The sequence below is a fragment of the Sander vitreus genome, chromosome 20, assembly GCF_031162955.1.
Source record: "Sander vitreus isolate 19-12246 chromosome 20, sanVit1, whole genome shotgun sequence".
In the NCBI taxonomy this organism is placed as follows: Eukaryota; Metazoa; Chordata; class Actinopteri; order Perciformes; family Percidae; genus Sander; species Sander vitreus.
The window spans coordinates 1,422,286-1,446,981 of NC_135874.1; the positions used below are offsets into that span (position 1 = coordinate 1,422,286).

The 24,696-nt window shown below is 42.1% G+C and overlaps 1 protein-coding gene across 1 annotated transcript; it reads right to left on the reverse strand.

Annotated features, from left to right (window-relative positions):
* Positions 1-11,835: 11,835 nt before the first annotated feature.
* On the reverse strand, positions 11,836-23,773 carry ak7b (adenylate kinase 7b). Its single transcript, XM_078277419.1, has 18 exons — positions 23,681-23,773; positions 23,279-23,452; positions 22,360-22,468; positions 21,590-21,684; positions 20,821-20,922; positions 20,652-20,735; positions 19,985-20,073; positions 19,743-19,833; positions 18,829-18,906; positions 17,517-17,666; positions 16,963-17,091; positions 16,743-16,848; positions 15,347-15,475; positions 15,166-15,231; positions 14,746-14,943; positions 12,866-13,086; positions 12,044-12,202; positions 11,836-11,949 (listed from the first exon to the last, which is right to left on the reverse strand). The coding sequence occupies exons 1-18, from the start codon at positions 23,771-23,773 to the stop codon at positions 11,911-11,913; spliced, it is 2,112 nt and encodes a 703-aa protein (XP_078133545.1). The 3' UTR covers positions 11,836-11,910.
* Between the last annotated feature and the right edge of the window lie 923 nt (positions 23,774-24,696).

Here is a 24,696-nt window from a genome sequence, read left to right on the forward strand (position 1 = left end):
TACTTGATTTCTTCATCGCCAAACTTTAACTCTCCTGCTCTGATCGCTCTCTCTTGTCTGCACACACCTTATCTTCCGTCACTTTCCGGGATTGCTCCGGTGCTGCAGGAAATTCCGCCGGATGCATGTATTTTCTGTTTCCTTCCACTTTCTTTGTGTTGGAATTTTAAATTCAGTGGATTTCTGAGGACTAATGGTTAACTGCTCCTCAGATCTCTGCAGGGTAAATCCAGACAGCTAGCTAGACTATCTGTCCAATCTGAGTTTTCTCTCCCACGACTTTTGGAGTGGCTCTGTGCGGAGCTTAGTAATGCCCATGAAGATTCTGATTGGTTTAAAGAAATGCCATTAAACCAGAACACCTTTTCCTCCCATCCCCAAATGCTATGTGGAGTAGCCAGACCCTCCTTCAGCGCGCTTTGGAGGAGGGTCTGGCAAAGCGAGACTACCAGAAAGACCACAAACTGTCCCACTGACATGGTAGATGAGCTGACGTGAATATTCTAACATTATATTAACCAACTATCGCAAAATAGCATCGCTGCTGGTATGAATAGTTTTGATGCGAAATATTCACAGGCGTTTATTTCACATTTTCCTGTCGTTTATTCCTCACGCCCCCGCTGTGTAATCGGCCTATACTCTTAACTTCCTGTCTTGAGTTGTGCTTTTGGGTTTTTGTCGGTTCTGTGCCAGCCAGCCTAACAGCACTTGGTAAAAAAAAGTCAAAGGTGCTCTAATCATTTGGAAACCATAATACCCACTTTTAAATACCAAGAGCATACTGTATATACATCATGTTGAATAGACAAAGATGAATGTATCGCAGCACTGCGCTGACTGGTGGCTTAATACATTCTCCTTCGATAATAGCCAAGAAGCTGCTGGTACTCATTATGGTAGAAGAGGAAGCAGACTGCTCCTCTTCCTCTCTCAAGTTGGCCTGCTTGTTGGAATGACACATGCCCATTCATTAGTGGAGAGATAGTGAGTGGAGAGGAGGGGATGCTTCAGCAGGGCTCTTGTGGCTGTGCCAACTTTTTGGAAACAGACGACGGGAGTGGAAGTGGGGAGCAGGCGAGTTGAGGCTCCATGTATTGTATACTCCCAATGAAATTCAAATTTGGCTTGTCCACAAATGCTGTCCAACTGCCGCTGAATATAGAGATGTGAGAAAATGTCAGCGCCCTCAATGAGACTCCAGGGGGCCAGATGTATAAACAATTTGTACACACCAAAACCATGCGAGGGGTCTGGGTCTGTGTGGACAGAGGCCCCGTTCCGACTTGGTTTTAACATCCGTCCTGAGTGATCCGATCACAAGTGGACAGCTCTATGTACGAGAGCTTTCACCTGGCAGTAGAATACATCTCCATGTTAGGTCATACTTTCACACAGGAGACCGCTGTTTGTGTCCCATACGAAACTAAAAGTTAACGTTGAATGTTTTTATGTTGACTACTTAACTGACGTAAGCAACTTGCTTACAGGAAGCAGTATATTTTTGGCATCATTGGGCAAAAATTCCATAATAATCTTTCAGCTTATTGTAATTCAAGTGGTCTGAGAGAAAACTATACATCTGCACCTCCTCCTTGGCTATTTTGTCTGGGGCATGTTCACTCTAAAAGCGATGTGCACCATTTTGCTACGGTTTCCAGGTTGAACATGTGTCCTGGAAACGGTGTAAAACTATGTGCAACAGGCTTTGAGATATGTTTTCAATCATCTGGTTGGTTTGTCAGAGGTGTTACCTAATCAGCAGCGACATGCATGTAAACTCGTGCTATGGAGGGGGTTCAACGCACCGCTGGTTCAGTTTAAGTACACGTTTTGCTACGGTTTGTCGGGGCTGAACGTGCCCCAGGCTTTAGGAAATCTAGCCGTGACAGAAGACACTAGGCTCGTTTGAGAGGAACTGTTCCTTGCCTGTAAAGTAGACGGGAGCAGGCGGCAGCAGCCGGGGGCGGTGACAAAAAGCCACGGTCAAGTTGGACAGTTTCCTGCCGTTAGGTCCGATTCGGATTTAATGAGAGCTGAGAGCCTAAAAACTGCAATGCAAAGTTTATATAAAGAAAAAAAAGTTAGGTCTTGAAGGCGTGGACATGTCCAGCTACCTCTCTGTCAGCTCTGCAAAAAATATATGCTAAATCTACGCTATTTAAGAGAGAGAGGGGGGGGGGGAGACATGCAGGAAAATCGTCACAGGTCGGACTCAAACCCTGGATTTTCTGTGTCAAGGAATCAACCTCTATATACGTGCGCCTGCTTTACCAACTGAGCTAACCCGGCCATACCACCCAACAATCTTTTCCGAAACCTTAGGGGGGAAATGCAATGGTACCAAGCCACGGCCAAGCAGACCAATCACAGTTGTTACGGTCTGCCTCTCAGGACCATAAATTGGCCTTTAGTCTGTGGCCCAACAGGTAAATTAGCTCTCCAAGCTAATGTCAGTCAAAGTGTTGACATATGAGGAGGAGATAGGAGGAGATAAGAGTATATCCAGTTGATTCCCGTGTTTGCTCAGCGCTGGTAAATTGTCTGTACGAGACGCAGGAGGTTTCTCCCTGGAAGTTCTTGTAAACAAACCTTACGATTGGGTCTATAGGGACCCACAGCTCATTCTTCCCCAGACTTAGTTCATCTGGCCATAGTCAGCATGTATGTTTGAATGGGTATGTGCGTATGAGTTTAGGCTTTCTGATTCTGTCTAGCTCCGTATTGTAGCAGCTGTGTATTTCCAGATGAAGGCTCTCAAACAACCATACATTCATTTTATCCTAATAACCATCCTTTCCCCTCCTCAGGATTCCACTCAAAGAAAAGCAAAACGCTGCTGCTCCTAACCTTGACACCTGCTATGGCGCCGTGCAGTCGTTTTGATAAATTTACATTAAAAGAGGTGAGGCGTCTGGGGGCGGAATCTGCTTTCCACTGCCTTTAATCAATGAAAAACGTTTTTGTGGGCCTCCGGAGAGCGAGTGGAGCCGAAGATAAATATTGGCAGAAAAGAAAAATGTGTCGTCCTTCCCAATCGAGGGGGACATAATGATATTCAAAAGGAGACCCCCTGCCGAGATGCAAGGCAAACTGTTCCTAAGCAACAAAACACATTTTCCCTCTCTGAGTGCTCAGAACGAGGCTGGTGGCAGAATGTTTGGGAGTGTGTGTGTGTGTGTGTGTGTGTGTGTTTTGGTGTGTGCTTGGGGCACTGACAACTTAAACCGGCAGTTTGATGTGTGTCATTCTGTCTCTAAAAAGTGTGTCTTTGTCTATTTGGCTATGAATTTGTAGTTTTAGTTGTGTGTGTGTGTGTGTGTGTGTGTGTGTGTGTGTGTGTGTGTGTACTTGTCTGTCAGCCAGGTTGTCAATGTTTGTCTGTCAGTTCTGTATGTGTGAGCATGCATGTGTCTGGTGCTTGATTCAGTGTGTGTGTGTGTGTGTGTGTGTGGGGGGATTAAGGGGTGTTAAGGAACAGTGACCAGCATCAGAGAGAGTGGATTCAGCCCAGATGCTGCCACACACTCATACATACATACATACATACATACATACATGGCTTACTGCAGCTGATGGCTTGTATTAGTTATATGAAGGAACATATATCATCTGTGGCCGAATGTTAAAGGTTCTCACCGGATTTGGTGCTGTCGCTGTATACTGTCAATAAGTCAGTTCATTAATAAATAGCAACAGCACACAATCCCATACACTAAAGTTCTTCTGTTAACTAATTATTGAGTTAAAGTGCTCATATTATGCTCATTTTCAGGTTCATAATTGTATTTAGAGGTTATATCAGAATAGGTTTACATGGTTTAATTTTCAGAAAACAACATATTTGTGTTGTACTGCACATTGCTGCAGCTGTGTGTTGAGCTCTCTGTTTTAGCTACAGAGTGAGGCATCTCACTTCTGTTCCATCATTGTTGGGAGTCACACATGTGCAGTACCTAGGTAAGGACTACTAGCCAGTCAGAAGCAGAGTATGAGGGCGTGTCCTGACAGTACCTAGGTAAGGACTACTAGCCAGTCAGAAGCAGAGTATGAGGGCGTGCCCTGACAGTACCTAGGTAAGGACTACTAGCCAGTCAGAAGCAGAGTATGAGGGCGTGCCCTGACAGTACCTAGGTAAGGACTACTAGCCAGTCAGAAGCAGAGTATGAGGGCGTGCCCTGACAGTAGCTAGGTAAGGACTACTAGCCAGTCAGAAGCAGAGTATGAGGGCGTGCCCTGACAGTAGCTAGGTAAGGACTACTAGCCAGTCAGAAGCAGAGTATGAGGGCGTGCCCTGACAGTACCTAGGTAAGGACTACTAGCCAGTCAGAAGCAGAGTATGAGGGCGTGCCCTGACAGTACCTAGGTAAGGACTACTAGCCAGTCAGAAGCAGAGTATGAGGGCGTGCCCTGACAGTAACTAGGTAAGGACTACTAGCCAGTCAGAAGCAGAGTATGAGGGCGTGTCCTGACAGTAGCTAGGTAAGGACTACTAGCCAGTCAGAAGCAGAGTATGAGGGCGTGCCCTGACAGTAACTAGGTAAGGACTACTAGCCAGTCAGAAGCAGAGTATGAGGGCGTGCCCTGACAGTACCTAGGTAAGGACTACTAGCCAGTCAGAAGCAGAGTATGAGGGCGTGCCCTGACAGTACCTAGGTAAGGACTACTAGCCAGTCAGAAGCAGAGTATGAGGGCGTGCCCTGACAGTAACTAGGTAAGGACTACTAGCCAGTCAGAAGCAGAGTATGAGGGCGTGCCCTGACAGTAGCTAGGTAAGGACTACTAGCCAGTCAGAAGCAGAGTATGAGGGCGTGCCCTGACAGTACCTAGGTAAGGACTACTAGCCAGTCAGAAGCAGAGTATGAGGGCGTGCCCTGACAGTACCTAGGTAAGGACTACTAGCCAGTCAGAAGCAGAGTATGAGGGCGTGCCCTGACAGTACCTAGGTAAGGACTACTAGCCAGTCAGAAGCAGAGTATGAGGGCGTGCCCTGACAGTAACTAGGTAAGGACTACTAGCCAGTCAGAAGCAGAGTATGAGGGCGTGTCCCTGACAGTAACTAGGTAAGGACTACTAGCCAGTCAGAAGCAGAGTATGAGGGCGTGTCCCTGACAGTAACTAGGTAAGGACTACTAGCCAGTCAGAAGCAGAGTATGAGGGCGTGCCCTGACAGTAGCTAGGTAAGGACTACTAGCCAGTCAGAAGCAGAGTATGAGGGCGTGCCCTGACAGTACCTAGGTAAGGACTACTAGCCAGTCAGAAGCAGAGTATGAGGGCGTGCCCTGACAGTACCTAGGTAAGGACTACTAGCCAGTCAGAAGCAGAGTATGAGGGCGTGCCCTGACAGTACCTAGGTAAGGACTACTAGCCAGTCAGAAGCAGAGTATGAGGGCGTGTCCTGACAGTACCTAGGTAAGGACTACTAGCCAGTCAGAAGCAGAGTATGAGGGCGTGTCCCTGACAGTACCTAGGTAAGGACTACTAGCCAGTCAGAAGCAGAGTATGAGGGCGTGTCCTGACAGTACCTAGGTAAGGACTACTAGCCAGTCAGAAGCAGAGTATGAGGGCGTGTCCCTGACAGTACCTAGGTAAGGACTACTAGCCAGTCAGAAGCAGAGTATGAGGGCGTGCCCTGACAGTACCTAGGTAAGGACTACTAGCCAGTCAGAAGCAGAGTATGAGGGCGTGCCCTGACAGTACCTAGGTAAGGACTACTAGCCAGTCAGAAGCAGAGTATGAGGGCGTGCCCTGACAGTACCTAGGTAAGGACTACTAGCCAGTCAGAAGCAGAGTATGAGGGGCGTGCCCTGACAGTAGCTAGGTAAGGACTACTAGCCAGTCAGAAGCAGAGTATGAGGGCGTGCCCTGACAGTACCTAGGTAAGGACTACTAGCCAGTCAGAAGCAGAGTATGAGGGCGTGTCCCTGACAGTACCTAGGTAAGGACTACTAGCCAGTCAGAAGCAGAGTATGAGGGCGTGTCCCTGACAGTAACTAGGTAAGGACTACTAGCCAGTCAGAAGCAGAGTATGAGGGCGTGTCCTGACAGTACCTAGGTAAGGACTACTAGCCAGTCAGAAGCAGAGTATGAGGGCGTGTCCTGACAGTACCTAGGTAAGGACTACTAGCCAGTCAGAAGCAGAGTATGAGGGCGTGTCCTGACAGTACCTAGGTAAGGACTACTAGCCAGTCAGAAGCAGAGTATGAGGGCGTGCCCTGACAGTACCTAGGTAAGGACTACTAGCCAGTCAGAAGCAGAGTATGAGGGCGTGTCCTGACAGTACCTAGGTAAGGACTACTAGCCAGTCAGAAGCAGAGTATGAGGGCGTGCCCTGACAGTACCTAGGTAAGGACTACTAGCCAGTCAGAAGCAGAGTATGAGGGCGTGTCCCTGACAGTAACTAGGTAAGGACTACTAGCCAGTCAGAAGCAGAGTATGAGGGCGTGTCCTGACAGTAGCTAGGTAAGGACTACTAGCCAGTCAGAAGCAGAGTATGAGGGCGTGTCCTGACAGTACCTAGGTAAGGACTACTAGCCAGTCAGAAGCAGAGTATGAGGGCGTGCCCTGACAGTACCTAGGTAAGGACTACTAGCCAGTCAGAAGCAGAGTATGAGGGCGTGCCATGCTAGCAGCTAGGCGAGCATTATAACGTGTTACAAAGTAACGCACGTCACTATCAGCTCCACACAACTCTCTCTGTATTTCTGTGTGACTATGTTCAGAAGATTGTGGCGTCCGGTGACTTTCCTGCGCAGAAACTCGAGCAAAGTTAATTATTATTAATTTATTTTGAGTATTTTCATTATCTGCTACTTTATACTTTGACTGCACTACAATTGTGAGGGAAAATATTGTACTCTTTACTCCCCTACATTTATTTAATAACATTAGTAACTCTGCAGATTCAGATTAACAACTAAATATTATCAACAAAAAAATTGAGAAAATATAATCACTTGATCTTGACTCCCGAACCAAAATCTGTACAAAATTGTTCTTAATGGCAAATAAACCTAAAATTTAGAATACAGTAAAGCACAGAACACCATCCCAGTCAAGCAATGCTCCAAATGGCTCACTCTGCACTCCTGACACTTCAGAGGATTACATACATACCTGTTCAAACTTCTGGAAGGAAGTCGCTGATAAATTGTCCCTCACCTTGGACTGCAGGATTCCACTCTCCCCATCCTTTTGTATACAAGGTAACCTATCGTCAGTCACTCTTCCCAAACACTGTACCAAAGTTTGCGATAACTGACGTAAAGGAGACTATCATCTTGAACTCACTTTATCTCACAATGGATAGACCTTTTTACAGAACACATATCACTGTAAAAATGACTGTCACTGTCAACAACGAAACAGAAAGCACAGGAGCCAATCCTTAAATGCATTACTTCATTAACCAAACAGCAAATCACAGCACAGCTCAACACTATAAAACTCCACATTATACAACTCAACACTGGGCAGGCCAGGGAAGTGTCAGCCATGCAGCCCCTCAGCTCCCAGAGATACCGGAAAATATCAAATAAATAAAATATATTAGGAGGTTTTGACAGACCATTTCCCACTATCAGTAAAAGGGAATAATTTATAGAAGTAAACTTAAAACTCATAAGGGTGGCTAGAAATAAGTGCTATGATAACATCATTAAAAAGTAAGGGTTAGGCTAAGGGAGGCGGGGAGACAATTAGACACAGGTGAAACACATTAGGGCGGGGCAGGTGATCACACAGGTGGGAAAGCAAACAAAGAGCGGAAGTGAAGACACAGTTTGAGTTTCAAATATTGACTAGAAAAATGAAAACATGACCTAATTGCTGACACTGGACGTGACACTCAAATGGTTTAAAAGGGCAAAAACTATGTGAAAGAACCAGACATGACAGAAATATAGCACAATAAAATAATGACTATTAAATGTTAAGAATTTAAATAATATGGCGTTGGTGTTTAAAAAGATATCATATAAACGGTTTGCCAGATTGGATGTCTACACAGGAAAGTGGGTAAGGTACTTGAGCTTTCTACTATGAATGTATACATATATTTATGTATGTGTAGGCCTTTATACAGTATATATTTCTTGTTCCCATTTCTTTTCAAACTCGTCTATTATTCTACATTTTTATCAATACTTCTTCCTTTCTTATGATTTTTTTTGTTTTTGCCAACAACCACCACCCTTGACTGACAATCTATATTCTCGGCATACACATACACGCCAGCAGCTATCAAATACTTGTAACCACACAGGATAGCCAGCCCTCTTTTGTACAGCATCTTTTCTCAGATCAGTCTGAACCTATACAATTTACAGTTATTTTTTTCCGACTTGACAAAGCTTATTCAATCAATTTAATTTGACACATGAAATCGTAGAGGTACAATTCCCGTGCAATGTAATCCCATCAGCTCAATTCAATGTATGCATGATTCATCATGAAGTAGAATGTGGCCGTCAGAAAAATGTTCTGAGTTGTTTGTCTCTGGAAGGAACTTATTTTGATGGAACATTTGCACCCGTCAAAAGAAATGTCTGCTAATATGTCCATCTACTCTGATGCAACACGTGCTGTAGTCGGTTCATGGAAGCTTTTACGCCTTCGGTAAAACAGTTTCTGGTAGGAAGTCCTCCGCTGCAGGAGGTCCTTCATTTTATGTTTCTATGGAATACTGTATGGAATAATAAGCATACTGGGTTGTCAACATGAGCATTGATACTCATCTTGACTAGGACAACAAAGAGCTGAACCAACAGAAACTCAAACTTATTAACCTTCATATTACTCGAGTTTCATTTGGCTTTTTTTCATTCACAACTCGCCGAAGTTCAGTGTGGATGGTTCCTGATGGGTTGGATTTGATAATAGTTGTTATTCTAGGTATCATCATAATCATGTGCTGTTTGTGCAAGTGACCTAAGACTAGTGTGGAAGGACAGCTGCTGTCGTACATCCTAATTGTACATTTAATAAAAAGAAATAAAAACATCTCATCCCAGATAATCCAGAGAATAAGAACACAGAGAAATCCCATAATCGTCACCTCTTCAGTGAGAGGGACTAACTCCTGTCAGCTAATACATGATCTAAGACTGCCACCTAGTGCAACAACACTGGTAGTAAAACTAAATCAAATCAAACCAGACCTATCCAAACATTGAACCCAGGTAGGAGCTTGACTCTAACCTAAAGGTCAAAGGCCATCTTTGGTTTGGAGCATCCTGCTTCCACACTTCAAGTCTCCCTAACCCAAAAACATGTATTTGACCCCTGCCTTGAACATTTCTACAGCACAGACAGACATTTTTGTTGCATTTTTTGATTCTGGTGCTTCAAATGCAAAGTATTGTATGCATTAAGCATGGATCTATTATTTGACTAACAAAAAGGCCCACTGTATTGCTTTTAGTGTTGTTACAGTCTATTTGCAGCCAGTTATCATCCGATTAGTGTGGGTTAAGGTGCTCCGCATTCAAACCTTTAAAGATAAACTTTTAAGATTTAAAAGGTCCATGCCAATGAGATTTCAAGTTTTAGTACATTTCCTTTAAATCAGGCAGACAGAGAAAATGTTTTCTCTTTTCTAATTTCTGTTCAGCTCGCAGAAACTTGAAACCTACTTGCCATCCATCTAAATGTGGCACCTTTCAGGAGTAGCACTCCATATTCCGTTGTACGTTTATAATGATACATTTACAATAAAGGCATCTATTCTTCTAAGTATCTTCTCTGAACATGTAATGGCTGTCAAAGCTACATTTTGGTTGCCTGGTAATTCAGGTATAATTGCACATATGGATTGGAAAAGTTGAAACTGAAAATTTAAATATGCATAACTCTAAAAAGAGCAAGTGTAGGCTGTTATACTGCTCATAGGCTGTTCTCATTGTCCATTATTGTTAGCCTTTGCAAATCAGGCATAGCTGTGTTGGTAGTACTTAAAACGTATACTTATGTAAGTAAAAGTACCAACACTACCATGTAATAATCCATTACAAGTAAAAGTATTTTGAACTAAATGTAGGCTACTAATAGTAAGCGACACAGTGATGCAGTGGTTAGCACTGTTGCCTCCCAGCAGGTGCTGTCCGGTCCCCGTGCCTGCGTAGGTTTTCTCCAGGTGCTCCGGTGTCTTCAAACAGTCCAACATATAGGCATTGATTGGCTACTCTAGATTTCCAATAGGTGTGAATGTGAGAGTGAATGGTTGTCTGTCTCTATGTGTTAGCCCTGTGATAGTCTGTATCGACGGTGTTTCATTCCTGGAATTGTTCAGGTCCCTAATTTTCAGGACTTTTTTTCTGCTTTTTTGTGTTGCCGTTCTAACCTCTGGCTGATTTGTGAGGACTATGGTTAACTGCTCCTCAGATCTCTGCAGGGTAAATCCAGACAGCTAGCTAGACTATCTGTCCAATCTGAGTTTTCTGTTGCACGACTAAAACAACTTTTGAACGTACATATGTTCCACCAAAACTAGTTCCTTCCTGAGATTATTTTGCAGAGGCACCGTGGCTCCGTCCGGAGCTTAGCACCGCCCATGACGATTGTGTTTGGTTTAAAGAAATGCCAATAAACCAGAGCACGTTACCTAATCCTGGAATGTTGTGTGGACTAGCCAGACCTTCCTCCGTAGCGCTGTGGAGGAGGGTCTGGCAATGCGAGACAAGCCCTGTGAGGGACTGGCCAGAGGATGTACCCCGCCTCTTGCCCAATGTCAGCTGGGATCAGCTCCAGCTCCCCGTGACTCTTGAAAGGATAAGCGGTTACAGATAATTAATGGATAGATGTACTTAAAGTGTCAAAAGTAAAATGGCTTGGTCCCTGTGACTCATAAATGATTATATATGATATTATTAAATTGTTAACGCTGACGAATGGGGCCATTGTGCATAATTAGTAGGCCTACTTTTACTTTGGATGCTTAATGTATGTTACTGCCCATACTTAAGTACTTTTTTTGGTAAGATTTGAATACAAGACATTTACTTGTACTGAAGTAAGATCTTAGTACTTCACAGAGTTGCAGCTGCGTGCACCAGCTGATGTTATGACACGTGTGCTAGTGTAGAACCTCTTTGACAATGACATTCAAGATCTTCAGACTGTTCACTAAGATAGAAAATGTGCTCCATGTTTCCGATTACATGAGACTATGACAATATTGTATTATCATATTTACTGTCAAAATCTGTTTCACTTTAGAAAACTCTCCATATAGTGTTTGTACCTGGGACTCACAGATGGTGCAGGAAAATTGTCTTGCAGCGGCTTGCGTCACCATGTTTCCCAAATAAACTCAACTAATTTCCCCATGTGGTGATTAAGTATGTACAATGAAATAATTTGGTGTTCCGTCGCAACCAATTATGTACACTTTGGAGTCGCGAGTGGCAACATGAGAGAGACACAAATTAGCTGCCATTTGTAACATTTATCCTTCCTGGATATCAGAAGCCAAATCAAAGCAATTATGGCCCGAGCGTGTCTACTTTGGAGTTTACCAAGTTCATTACGCAAATTAACTTCCTAATTAGCTTTTGGCTTCATACACACTTTCATCTGCCTTTTTAGGGTGCTTTTAAGCAATGGCCGGCACACAGGAGCCCAAACAAAGCTGTGTATAAATACAACAGGGGCAGCAGAATGGGCCACTTACAAATCAGACCTAATCAAAATCCCAGCATGAACCGAGGGACACTTGGCATGCGATGGCTGAAATACTGGGACAAGTCTAAAAGACTCCAGGAGGTTTTGCTCCAACAGAAAATGATGCACATAATTGACTTCAGTTTTAATATACTAAAGAGCTTGGAAAAATTAAGCGAAAAAAATATTTTATTTCAGTTTGTTTGCATTCGACACGTGTGCAGGTGCAACTAGAAGAAATTACCTCCACTTTCAGTAGCTAAATGGATTTTTCTTGATCAAGAACTCGGCCTGGAATGAGACAAACCAAAAGAAAGGACCATGATCAAAATCAAGTGAAGCCAGATGATAAGAATTAGGTGATAAGCAGCGCTGAGGGTAATACCAGGAAGTCCACAGGGTCCTGTGGTTGGACTGTGCAGCATTGGATCAGGCCTTGGGTCAGAGTGGGCATGACGTGCTCCATCAGGTAGTTCCTCATAGGGACGGAGTGGGCCTCCAGCAGCTCCTCCTCCTGCTGCCTGACCTCCTCCAAACCCAGAGTCTGAGACACACACACACACACACACACACACACACACACACACACACACACACACACACACACAGTAATGCATCAAACTGAATCTACAAACCTATCAAACACCGTTCTCTACCAAACTCTAACACTTAAAGGATACACTGGTTGAGTAGAACTTAATTTTGTTTGGTAATAATAACATTAGTAATAATAACATTGCAGTTTAGCCAGATTATCTAAACCACTTACTTTCATTCAGAAAAGTATAAAAGTGAGTGCACCTGAAATGTTGCTCATTGCATAGGAAAACTGTGTAAACACATCTACAGTAAGTAAAGCGAAGAATGTCAAAGTCGAAGCGGTGAGTTGTCTGTAAACTGTGATGGATATTTAAAACGGACATTTTGGGTAATCATTTTACCTTTTCAGCTTTTTTTTTTCCTTCAATACGTTAATCTGGGTCTGGATTTCAAACCAGTCTGATGTGACTGCTTCTACTTTGGTGAGTACAATGTTATCAGTGTACTTTGTACAAAGGGCGAGACATACCAAAACCATATTAGAAAACAGTCTTATCCGTAATAGATCTTTGTGATGACAGCAGATGTGCTTGCTAGTTGATTTGTGAAGCATCACATATCCTTCTCCAAACAACAACCAAACCACAGCTCTCCCCCCAGTACCTACCCACTCCTCCCAGTATACAGCCCTGTGTTTGGCCTCCTCTGCCTCCCTCCTCTCCTCCTCAGCCTTTTCCTGGGCTTCTCTTCTCATCTTCTCCTCAGCCTTCCTCCTCTCCTCTTCCTCCACCTCCTGGCTGCTGGGGCCGTAGTTCCTGGGCTGGCCCACCGTGTCGAAGATCTTCTGCATCAGCAGCAGGCAGTCAGGTTCATTGCTACTGGTGATCTCTGGAGAGGACGGCAGGGAACACAGTAATGTTTGACAATATGATCAAAATATCTGTCAGCGATAGGCTGAATCTATGGCAAATTCACTTGAATACATTTTTCATTTGGGCCTCATCTACGGAGCTCCTAAAGGGACATTGGGAAGTTTTTTTTCTTCTGTTGCGCACGAGAAACCAATCTGAGTACCAGTCAGACGAGGTATCATAGGTGTGATTGGCAAAGGACAAAAAAGTAGGAAAATATACGCCGCACCCATGACGCTGCGACAGCACTGGCACTGTAGCCACACCAGCCCATATCACCATGCCCATGCAGCCCCACCCACGGACCCGTGCATTCACTAATTACATTTGTGTACAGATGGTGAAATAATATAAGCAGTACCTTATGTAACAGATTTTTAAACATTTAATGTAACTGGCAAACAATGCTTTCTACTTTTTAAAGAGCGCACGTTTATTTATGCCGTTTGTATGCTGTTACTGTCATTCTCTACAGTATGTTCTTTGTTGTCACTGTCTGTCCGATTGTCCGTATTTCTCTCTGTTGACACTACATATTGTCTGTCTGGTTCTCCATCTTTTCATCTGTTTTAACTCTAACTCTGCAATTTAAATGTTTTTATGGCTGTCTGTGATTATACTTCAGGGTTTTTCCTTGCTCAGAACCGGTAATGAAACTGTCTCAATGTAATACTGATGCCGTCAGATGGCCGCGTGGACAGACAGCAGTCGGAGTTCCGGCAGAGCTCTGCGCCCGTCAGCAGCGGCTTCTCACTGCACAGCCGGTCCCCCAGAGCAGCATGATCACCTGGAGGGTCCAGCCTGAACCCTGTAAACGGAGAGCCCGTTTAAAGGTGACATGCTTGATTTTGACTGAACGTCCCAATTTAAGTAACCTCTGAATGGGTCGTAGTAAATTAAGTACCCTAAGTTTAAGATTAGGTGTTGGTCATTCTCAACACCTTTCTACCCCCACCCCCACTTATCAACTCTAGACTCTGTGCTGCTGCCAGCCTGTGTAACGTACGTTACGTTACCATCGATTGACTGTTAGCTTCAGCTGGCTAACGTTAGCTGTCAACCTCCCGACTAACGGTTACCGCTAGCGAGGATTATCCCTTCAGACCACAGTGGACTTCAGTGGACTCTCCATCCAAACTCCCGACTGGACCTTCGTCTGCCACAACTGCCGGACTCTTTCAAATACATGTACTCCCTGTCTCCGCCGATCACTTGGTAGCGTTGGTCAGCTGTCAGCTTACGCCAGTTAGCTTCTGTTAAAGCCGGATTTCCGGATTTATCCGGAAGAATCACACTCCTGGGTATTCATCTTCCTGAAAACGCAACAAAATGTACCTGATAGTGGCATCAACAAACTTAAAGATGACAAGGCAACTGTTAACTGATTAACTGAACATTAACTTTCGCCACATAACATTAGCAGTACTTTTTTTTTGCTAGCTACTTTCACGTTTTCACCAGAAAGTATCTTGTATGCACGAGAGAAAGAAAAATTCCCCATGTCCCTTTAGGGCCTCTGTACTCATCAGCATTCAAGGCGTCAAAAATGTACAGCACTAGTTGTGGTGAATACTGAACATACAGCTTAGCCAACGAACCCTTCCTTACTACAGGTATATCATGCTTCATGGATTACCCAGGCACAGAGGGGCGATGTCCAGCTCATCAAAGTAGTTTAAAACAGTATCATCTTCTGCGTTACTCTCTCTGTATCTGGCCAGTCGTCGCAGGAAGTGCTCCTGAGTGTAGTTGTGCTCCTGTACCTGCCTCTCAGGCAGGTTCATCACCCGATCCTTCAGGAAGGCATCCGACGCATCCAAGCACAACACAAACTCTGTGTGGCACACACAGGCAAACCATTACAGATAGTACAACACTCAGGCCTTTTTACAAATATCCCTATGGTGTCGCATTGCCAGATCCTCCTCCGCAGCGCTGTGCAACTTGCTCTTTGTTTAGAGTGAAATATTTGTAGTTTGTCCTTGTGAAGGTCTACAAGTACGCTTAAATAACATTCAACTGTGACTTCCTCCATGGTAAATAGCACTACAGAGACCTGGCATGATCTTCTTGCTGTATGAAGACATCTGGGATGTTCCATCTTCTGATTCATGATCTTCAGCTGAAAAAGAAATAAAAAGAAAACATACTGATGTATGTACAGATCATATGCATCCATGTTTTACTGAGTATGCAGTAGTGCAGTTACCATGCCACAGTATGTGTCAGTGTCTCACCATAGAAGAGCTCTTTGGCTTGTTCATACATCTTGGGAAAGCCGTCGAGAACAAAACCCTGGTTTCTGCATGGGTTAGACATCAGCTTGTCCTTCACCACTCTCACCAACAGCTGATCTTCCAAAAGACCTAATGGACAAAGAAGTTGACATATTTTGGCAATTGGACGTTCCAATGATTTAGTACTGCACTTCCATAAAGTTGAAAGACCTGTGAAAGACAGATTTAAAAAAAAAACCCCAATGTAACGGTGTTTATTACATTATTGGTCATCACATCCAATAACAAAGACCATCCTTGAATCGAGTCTGGCGGGCTTGTTATTTACATTTGTCAGGTACATATCTAATCACTATTTAGGAAATATCCTCATTATAATCCTTTGATTTAGTAAATTATTGAAGTAAACAGCACCGAACGGAAGAAGATTAGTCATTCTTTTCACATGTGCGTAAAACATCCCCTCGCGCGGATTATTTCGTTATTGATTCTAAGCTGATCTCAAATGTATTGCAAACAAAATACCAGGGAATCTTGATTTCAGATCACAATCCCCTTACCATGTCTCTTAATTTGTCCTTACCACATTTTCACCAGTATATGGATAAGGTTTTGTCAGGTAATGATAACAGTGCTGTTTTTTCCATTCTATTTTGTTGGAATCTTTTAAAGCAGTTGTAGGAGGCAAAAATAATTGCTTGTGAAGCTCTTGTTAAAAAAAAAAAAAAAAAAAGGAAAGGCATGAACAGCTCGCCGAAAGAGAGGTACAGCTTCGTGCAGCAGAGAGGATCTGAACATCATCTTTGTCCATGAAAGATCTCTACTGTATCATGAAATTAAAGAACAAATATAATACCATCTTCAGTGATCAGGTCAATTAGCACTTCCGAGCGGTAAGGCCACAGGCCCAGATAGATGCGGAGCAGAGTTTTTTTAAGTTCTATTGTGATTTCATCATCACCTTACTATTCAGAATAATAACAAGTAGTCGTAAATGTTAGTGTATGCCCTTGATCATCTGATGGGAGGGACTGGACAGAGAGGGGAGAGGGAGAGAGGTCTCACTCTACTTCAAATTCTTCCATTATTTTCCTTTCTACCTACTGCAGCTTCAAAACAAAAATACTGGGCAAAACGGGATTATAATCCCCAAAATCCAACAGTGTCTGACAGGGATTAAACAGCTCCCTTTTCTTCACTATGGTGTGAGCGTTTTGCTCCGCCTGACGTCTCTCTTCTGCACTGCTCTCTTCAAACTGACGCTGAAGATAGAGGAAGGGACTGAATGCTGACATGAACCAAGGACTAATCAGTGAGAAGGACAGACAAAGTGGGTGTTTCTAGGACTGTATGCAAGTGGCAAGGGCAAGTAAACCCTGGTTGTCACGGTGAGTACCTGCGTGTTGCTCCATACTCTCCTTCAGGCTGTTCAGCTGCTCCTTGGCCTCTGCTGCAAAGTCATCATTGTCTGCATCTGGCTCAGCGTTCTTCACATTATCTTCCTAGAAATAGGGACAGAAATGGAATTGTAAGGACATTAAAATATGTGCACAGGTCAGGAAATGTATGTATGCCTATTTGTGTATGTGTGTTTGTGTGCCTTAGGAGAAGCTCACCAGTTGTGCGATGGTTTCAGAGATGGTCTCCTTCAGTGTGATGTGATGGAGTTTATAGTAACGACAGATCTGTTTGGACACTGTGCTCTTTCCCACCGCAGGAGGACCCAGTACACACAGGCGGATGGGCTGCAGAGAACACACTTAATTATCTTGTACAACTTAATGAGAACCAAGACAACTGTCATCAGGGTGCAATTTGCCGGGGGGTTGTGTGGGATTTCCCCCTTTTCTGGTCTACATATCCCTGCCTCTGCTGAATTATTTGTATCCCCGGTGGGGACAAAATGTATCCCCCCCCCCCTCAGAGTGATCATACTTCACCAATAGCCTAGACGATATTTTAATTAAATACCTAAAATAGAAGTATTTTAAACGTGCATAAGTGTTTTTGGCATGGCTGGCTGAGTGGCCTTATATCCGTGGTACTGGAAGAGGGGATTTTAATCTTGCATGTTGTGCATGATCAAAAAAACATCTCTCTCTTCCCCCTCCCCCCCCCCCCCCTATTGTGTATTCTGTGGACAGGGACATGTTTGTGCTTTAGTACGTACCAGTAGTCCCCTGCTCTGCTGGTATTCCTCTACAATGAGCTCCATGTTCTCCACCAGACCAGACTCACACAGCCAGTTCATAGAGAACAGTTCCTTGACATGGACAGCCTCCATGCATAGGTTGACCAGCAAGGAATCAATTTCCATTACCTGTCAAGGGGAAATAACATGTCAATAGAGCTTAAAAGGAATGATTTAACGTTTTGGGAAATAAGCTGATTCCTTATTGTTTCTGAGTGTGATGAAAAGATGGATCTCAATCTCATGTCCGTGTCTTCAGTACGCAGTCAGGATGTGGTCAGCCTTGCTTAGCTTAAGACTGAATCAACCAGCCCTGCTCTGTCCAAAAAGTTTAAAAATACACCTACGGGGCAGCCTCTAGCTCACTGTAGAGTGTGCGCCCCATGTAGGCTCAGTCCTTGCCAGTGGCCCAGGTGTGAATCCAACCCGAGACTCTTTGCTCTGTCATCCCCCCTCTCGCTCCCTCATTTCCTGTCTCTTTTCAGCTGTTCTAAATACATGAAAAAGATGATTAAAAAAAACATCCCCCTTGTAAATTATACCTATGCACCTACCAACACCTCTAAAGCTCACTAATCAATTTCTCCAGTTTAATCAGAAATACAAAAACAACAACAAATTGAGGTTTTTGGGCTGGAACTATTTTATTAATAACAGCAGTTTATCATCTGTCAGGCAACTCTCTGCAGCACCTCTTGCTGTAGGACGGGTTGCCACATTTGGTCAGAGAGCACAGGTTTTGGATTTTTTTTGTCTCTGTACAGACGCAACAACACCAAACCTGGCCATCTCGCTGTGATGACGAGACTCCAGGAAGCTGCACACAGGCATTTTTACATTTCCTTTACTGTACAGATTAAACACACCAGATATAATGTCTATTCAGTAACTTTAGAGTTATTGGTGGGTCGGTGGTGTATTTTTGACTTTGAACAGAGCCAGGTTTTCCCTAACACTGCTTCAAGTCTTAATGCTAAGCTAAACTAACCATGTCCTGATTTCAGCAACACGCAAACATAAGATATATATATATATATATATATATAAATATAAATATATCCTCTCACTCTCAGAAAGAAAGCAAATAAGTGTGTTTCTAAAATATGCTGCACTATGTTCTTAAAGCTCTGGAAATTTTGAGCTAGGAGGAAGTCAGCCTTCATTTCTAGTTCAATAGCAATACTGGAGCAAGATCATGATTATTTCAGCCATACAACACATAAAAACAAACCTGAGCATACCTCCTGAGCACTGCAGTAAAGTAATTGTCATTTAAAGAGGTACAACATACACTCAGGTCCTGTGTGAGGAAGGCTTCCTCAAATGGCCTTTTCTGGATCTTCCCTGGTCCAAGTACAGAGGCAACTGCCTGGTGGACAGAGAACGCACATATCATTGTATCTGTATATAGGAAACATACTGTATCAAGCATTTATATAAATATAGCTGAGTATACTGTATCACTGTGTCCCAAATGTAATAAAACCTGATACATTGTTTCGTTTGTATATTATAATAAAGTTCTATATTGATCAGTTATTCTAACAGATTCAAATATTTGTTTTTACATAACAGGCTTTATTACATTTTCAATCCAGTGATAGGGACATGTGTCTTGAGCTGTAACAATTCCAAGTTTTGCTGTACAATTAATTGTCTCAGAAAGAATTGCGATTAACAATATGCTGTAATTGTCTCTTTCAGTCAAATTTAAAAACGTTTATTTATTTAATACTTTTTCAAACAAATAAAGTTTTGAATGAATCCCAGGATACATCTTATGGGTATATCACTGTCATGTGAGCCAGATAATATAATAACACAGATACACAGCCTATGAGGTAAACCACACCTCTTTATTATCATTAAACATTTTTTCTAACTGTATCCCCCCCCCTTGTCATTTTTGTTGCTATGACCTGTAAACGGTCAAGTGCCAACAACTGACAATTGAAATAATAATAAAAAGATAAAGTCCGACCAATAATCACATATATATATACAATTTGGCATATCTAAACAAAATCTACAATTACCAGTCACACACCTTAAGACCTTAGCTAATGTTAGCAATTAATTGTGGTTAAACAAAAAAACGGCGATTATGTCAAAAAAATGGACAATTAGACAATAATGTAATAATTGTTACAGGCCTACACATGTCTAATTTAGACAAAAGATTTCTTGATCAGTTGGTACACACACCTTCACAATCTCCTCCATGGTATTGTTGGAATAGTCCACAGCTAGCAGGTAATACTTCTTGGGCTGATGTTCAATCACATTCTGAATCACACTGTATCCCAAAGAAATCATATTGTTTTTAGCATATAAATAATGACTGTATATCTCATGTCTATGTCATAAATCGAAGTCGTAAGGTCAGATTATTTAACGCCTTTTGTTGTTCAGAAGCTATTAAGAAGAATCATGCGGGTGTGTCCAACCTTGCCAGGTCAGTGACGTGAATCGTGGGGACGATGTTGTTGCCGTCTCCAAAAACAGGTATTTCATGTTCCTGTCCCAGCCATGCTGTCTAATGATACAGATTAGTTCAATTAGTGACACGTGGGAAGCAAATTCACACATTACACACTGTTTGTAGTGTGAAATGTGTACTTAAAGCTATAGTGCGTGACTATTTTAGTATTAATAAACGCCAACATTTCGCTGCCTGATTGGGTCTTATCGCTCATGACGTCTAGTTCTCTGAGCCTAAGCTACTAACATTACCATGGCAACTACCAGCAACGGGCGGAGCCTCCACACTGCCTCCTGTCCATGCCCAGTATAAGAGAATGTTGATGAGATATGAGGTTTGGGCGTGTTAGTTTAAACAGAGATTAGTTCTTCTACTGGAGCTAAAAACACTTGTGTGCACAGAGATCGCTTTTGGCTCGAAACTCCGCTAAAAAAACAAAACTTAGCGGTGGAGATGTTGCCTCAGTGTGTTTGTCCCCTACAGTTAGAATAGTTTGGACTCGGCCTGACTCGGCCCTCGATTAGGTTTGAGTTATTAGGAACCAAGTGGATCTCCAATTCAGACTTTCGGTTTCAGTTATAAATAGACAGACACGTAAATGAGAACAGCAACAGTTGTTTTGAAAATCTCACCTTGAAAAAGAAGTGGAAGACCTGCTCTCCCATCCCGTACTGAAGTCCTGAGGCCACTACGTATGTCGAGAACAATGTCCTGTTCTAAAAGCAACAGCCATGTGACAGAGCCAGACGTATGAATCATGTGTCTCTCTTATACCGAATGTAAAGGAATTTAAAAACTCACAGTTTTGCCCATCTTGACCACCCTCCTCTCCAGGTCAATGTGTTGTATGAAGTTGGGATGTGCTCTTCTTTTCCTGAATTCCTCGTCAGTGAAAGTGGCATCCTGTTACACAACACAGACAACAAGAGGGATGCTACTTACAACAACAGTATCCTTTACACTTATACTTAAATATACATCTGATAGGACCAGAGTTAGTGAGTAAACAGAGTGGGGACATTGTAAAAATGAACAGTAATTCATTGGGTTACAGTGAAAACAAATGACATATTGTGATAGATAAATGACACATAGCAGGTACTCACATGTATGAAGTTAAAAAATATTTTCAATTCCCATAAAACAAAGAATAATCATAGCTAATATTGTTGACAGAAAATGAATCAATGTGTTTTACAATTTTGATAATCAATGTATCGCTGTTATCTAGTGTGAGGAATCAGATTTGTGGCTTTTCTGTGTTTCACACTATCATTGTAAGGTGAACATATTGGGGCTTTAAGGCTGTTGGTCAGAAAAGGGGTCAATTAAAGGAAAATACTCTGTGATGGGCAGTTTAGTTTTTATTATTTATTTTATACATGTTATAGACTACATAGTGCATGCTTTTAACCATCAGGGATACAATTAAAATTCATTAATGCACAAATAGGTTCCAGCCAGCTTATATTACAATATGTCACGAGGAATAAAAAAAAAAAAAAGGCCTCATGTTATACACAAAAATGACATGTTAGGCTAGCCAAAGGTGCTGTATGTGTCCACTTACAGGACTGAGTGGCTTGCTGCAGGCCCAGGTCATCACCGTGGAGACGAGGATGAACATCTTTGGTCCAGAAAAATGGCCCATTTCATTGTGGAGAGCTTACAGACACAATACAAGAGGAGTCATTACCTGATTCATTAATTCAATTATTATTATTAATATTATTATATCTAATTATTTTCTACAAATTCAATGCATTTCAGATTCTGCTGAGGTGTAGGCTGCAGCCAATCTCTCCCTATTGTTTGGTTAAAGAAAAAAAAACATGAATTCAGACATACTTGAAAAGTTACATATTATTTTCAAAACTTATCTACAGATAAGATATTTAAAGGTATCAGCAACGATATATTAGACAGCACTTTAGGTCAGTTTCTGGAACTTGGAGTCGGTACAACATGGTACGACATCAGACACAGATGTGGTTGATGGGACTTATGTTTTGATATTATTAGTGATTGTAGTAGTATTTCTGAGAACAGACGGATAGTCCCCCAAGGGACTGTATCTGTGAGCAACATTATGAAAAAATAGTAATGTGACACTACAGGCAATTAAAAATAAGAGTAATGGGTACCATTCCAGCACCTCAAGTAATCATTACAGGACAGATAATATTGATTTCTGATTGAATATTAAACATCAAACCTATGTCAGCCTACATACTGTAAATGCAGTTGTAGACATTCAATAGAACAGGTGTAAACAGTGTTGAGAAAACTTAGAATGAACAGCCTGTAAAGCTATCAACCAGCCAATAGAGAAGTCCTTACCTGAAACAGCCCAGAGGGCTTCCTCCAGCTGATCAGCGTGCTGGCTAATGTTGTAGATGATAACATCACAGTCCATCAGCTTTGAAAGGAGCTCCTCCCTGTCAAGTTGCTTGCATACGTACAAAACGTCAAAAAGAAATGTCAGAATTCCTGGATTTAAGTTGACCCTTAAGTTACGGAGGCCCTGACGTGCAAACCATGACAGCAAATCACACAACCCAAAAGCAAATCCCACAACACGACAGCATTAGTGAGCCTGAAACGGAAAGGATAGGTACGTTTTGGACACTGATTCTCTTCCTGATTGGTTGTGTGGCACACAGTATATTTTTGGGGTTATTTGACACCGTGATTTTTTTTTTTTTTTTTTTATGTGTTATTTAATCCCAAATCCCCAGGGAACTAGCTACACTAGTATAATGAATGACAGGCATTTCCTTTAACGAAGCACAATAGTAGATTAAACACAACAGACGGACTAACATTACTTTACTAAAACGCATGTAAAAGTGCTTTGGAGACATTTACCCACCTGAAAGAAATAATTAAAAAACGGTCAGTCCAGCTGATCTTCAGTGGCTGGGACAAACTCGTGCCTTGATAAGAAATAAGTTAAATGGCGGTATCGTTCATTTTTGTATTTAATAATACATAAAATAAAAAATAACAGTGTAAAATACCCCAAAATATACTATGTGCCACACAAGCAATATAATGTGTACCTACCTTTTCCATTTCAGTCTCACCAATGCCATCATGTTGTGGGATTTGCTGTCGTGGTTTGCACTTCAGGGCCACCGTATTAAGTAGATTAATATGTTCATACTGATTTTGCACGAATCCGTTGATGAGAATGCGTTGCAGCGTTGCAGTAGGCATACACAACTATTGGAGAGCTTTTGATTGATTAAGTACTTACTAAATACTCCTCCAGGACATATGGCCTGTTGTCGTCAGATTTGTCGGAAACTGTTCCAACAACGTGAAAAGCTGCTTCCCCGCCGCGGTTTGATGTCTCCCTCTTCTCCTCTTCCTCGGTCTTTATCTCTCCATCAGAATCAACAGGTGCTTCGGCCACACATGCGCACAACAACTGCAGAAAAGATAAATTCGTATACTCGTTTATGTTGCTGACCAGAGTTGTCCACAAACATGTTATCAGTGTGTGTGCTAACGTTAACGTTAGCTGCATTTCATCATCTTTACTCTACAACCCACGTAGCTAACGTTAACGTTAAAATAACTGCAGTGCTGACTCACATTAACGTTAGCTACAGCTTAACTAACTCTATTCATATATTCCACATTGAAGTATATTTACCTTGGCAATATATTTAGAAGCGTATGAGTCTATGTTGTTGATAAAAACTTTTTTAGGTGACAGTTTGAGTTTCTCAATCCTCGGCTCCTCCATATTAGCCTGTCTACAGCAGGTGTTGTTGGTGTCCCGTTGCCATGGAGTTGGCCCTCTCGCGCCAGCGACACGAGCATCTTCGCGCAACGGAACGGAAGTGTGTGGTAGTCCGCACTGAGAGATTACAAACAAACGCACGGTAGATTGGCCAATAAAGCCATTTAAACTGTTTTTATCGGGTAGAGGTAGATAAACTGATATACAATATGTAGCCTCCATGTAGTATCACAACACATAACATTCAACATACACTGCTAGTTGCACAAATGTAAGCAGCATAACTCACCAGAATGTTGGGTGCTGAAGACTAGCTACATCCATAGACTATATTATTAGTATTATACAGTCTATGGCTACATCCCATAATATTAACAGTCTATGATTGTACCTGTAGAAGTATGTACAGACCACGTAAGTTTCGAACACAGTCAGAGTAAAATAAATGTGGCATTATGAAATAGATAAATAATTAAATAAATGTGGAGCTATGACATTCCAGGCCCCTGAAATACATAAATGCGGACTTAAGAAATAAAAGTCCCCTGAAATAAATAAGAGAAGGAAATTGAACTAAATAATCTTTTAAAAATAATAATTAAAACCTATTCATTTATAAATTTATTGCGTCATTTATTTATTTCAGGATGTATTTTAAGATGCCAATGAAATACATCCTGAAATAAATAAATGAGGCAAAAATATATAAATAAATGTAAATATAATTATATAAATACAAGTCAATGTTATTCAATAAATAAATAAATAAATATGTGGATTCATGAAATAAGAGTGCCCTGAAATAAATAAAAGTAATAATTTAAAAGACGCCCGTTTTTAAATAAGAAAACATTCATTTAAATATGTATTGCCTCGTTTATTTATTTTGAGGATGTATGTCATAGGCATATTTATTTATTTAATGA

What these genes read in the sequence shown, in the direction of transcription:
- ak7b (XM_078277419.1), bottom strand. Translation starts at nt 23,773, where the DNA reads ATGGAGGAGCCGAGGATTGAGAAACTCAAACTGTCACCTAAAAAAGTT. An exon ending in AGCCCTCTGGGCTGTTTCAG is followed by an intron (nt 21,685 to 22,359) that starts GTAAGGACTTCT and finishes TGTGTCTGTAAG; the next exon opens with CTCTCCACAATGAAATGGGC. An exon ending in TGGTCAAGATGGGCAAAACT is followed by an intron (nt 20,736 to 20,820) that starts GTGAGTTTTTAA and finishes TGTTGCTTTTAG; the next exon opens with AACAGGACATTGTTCTCGAC.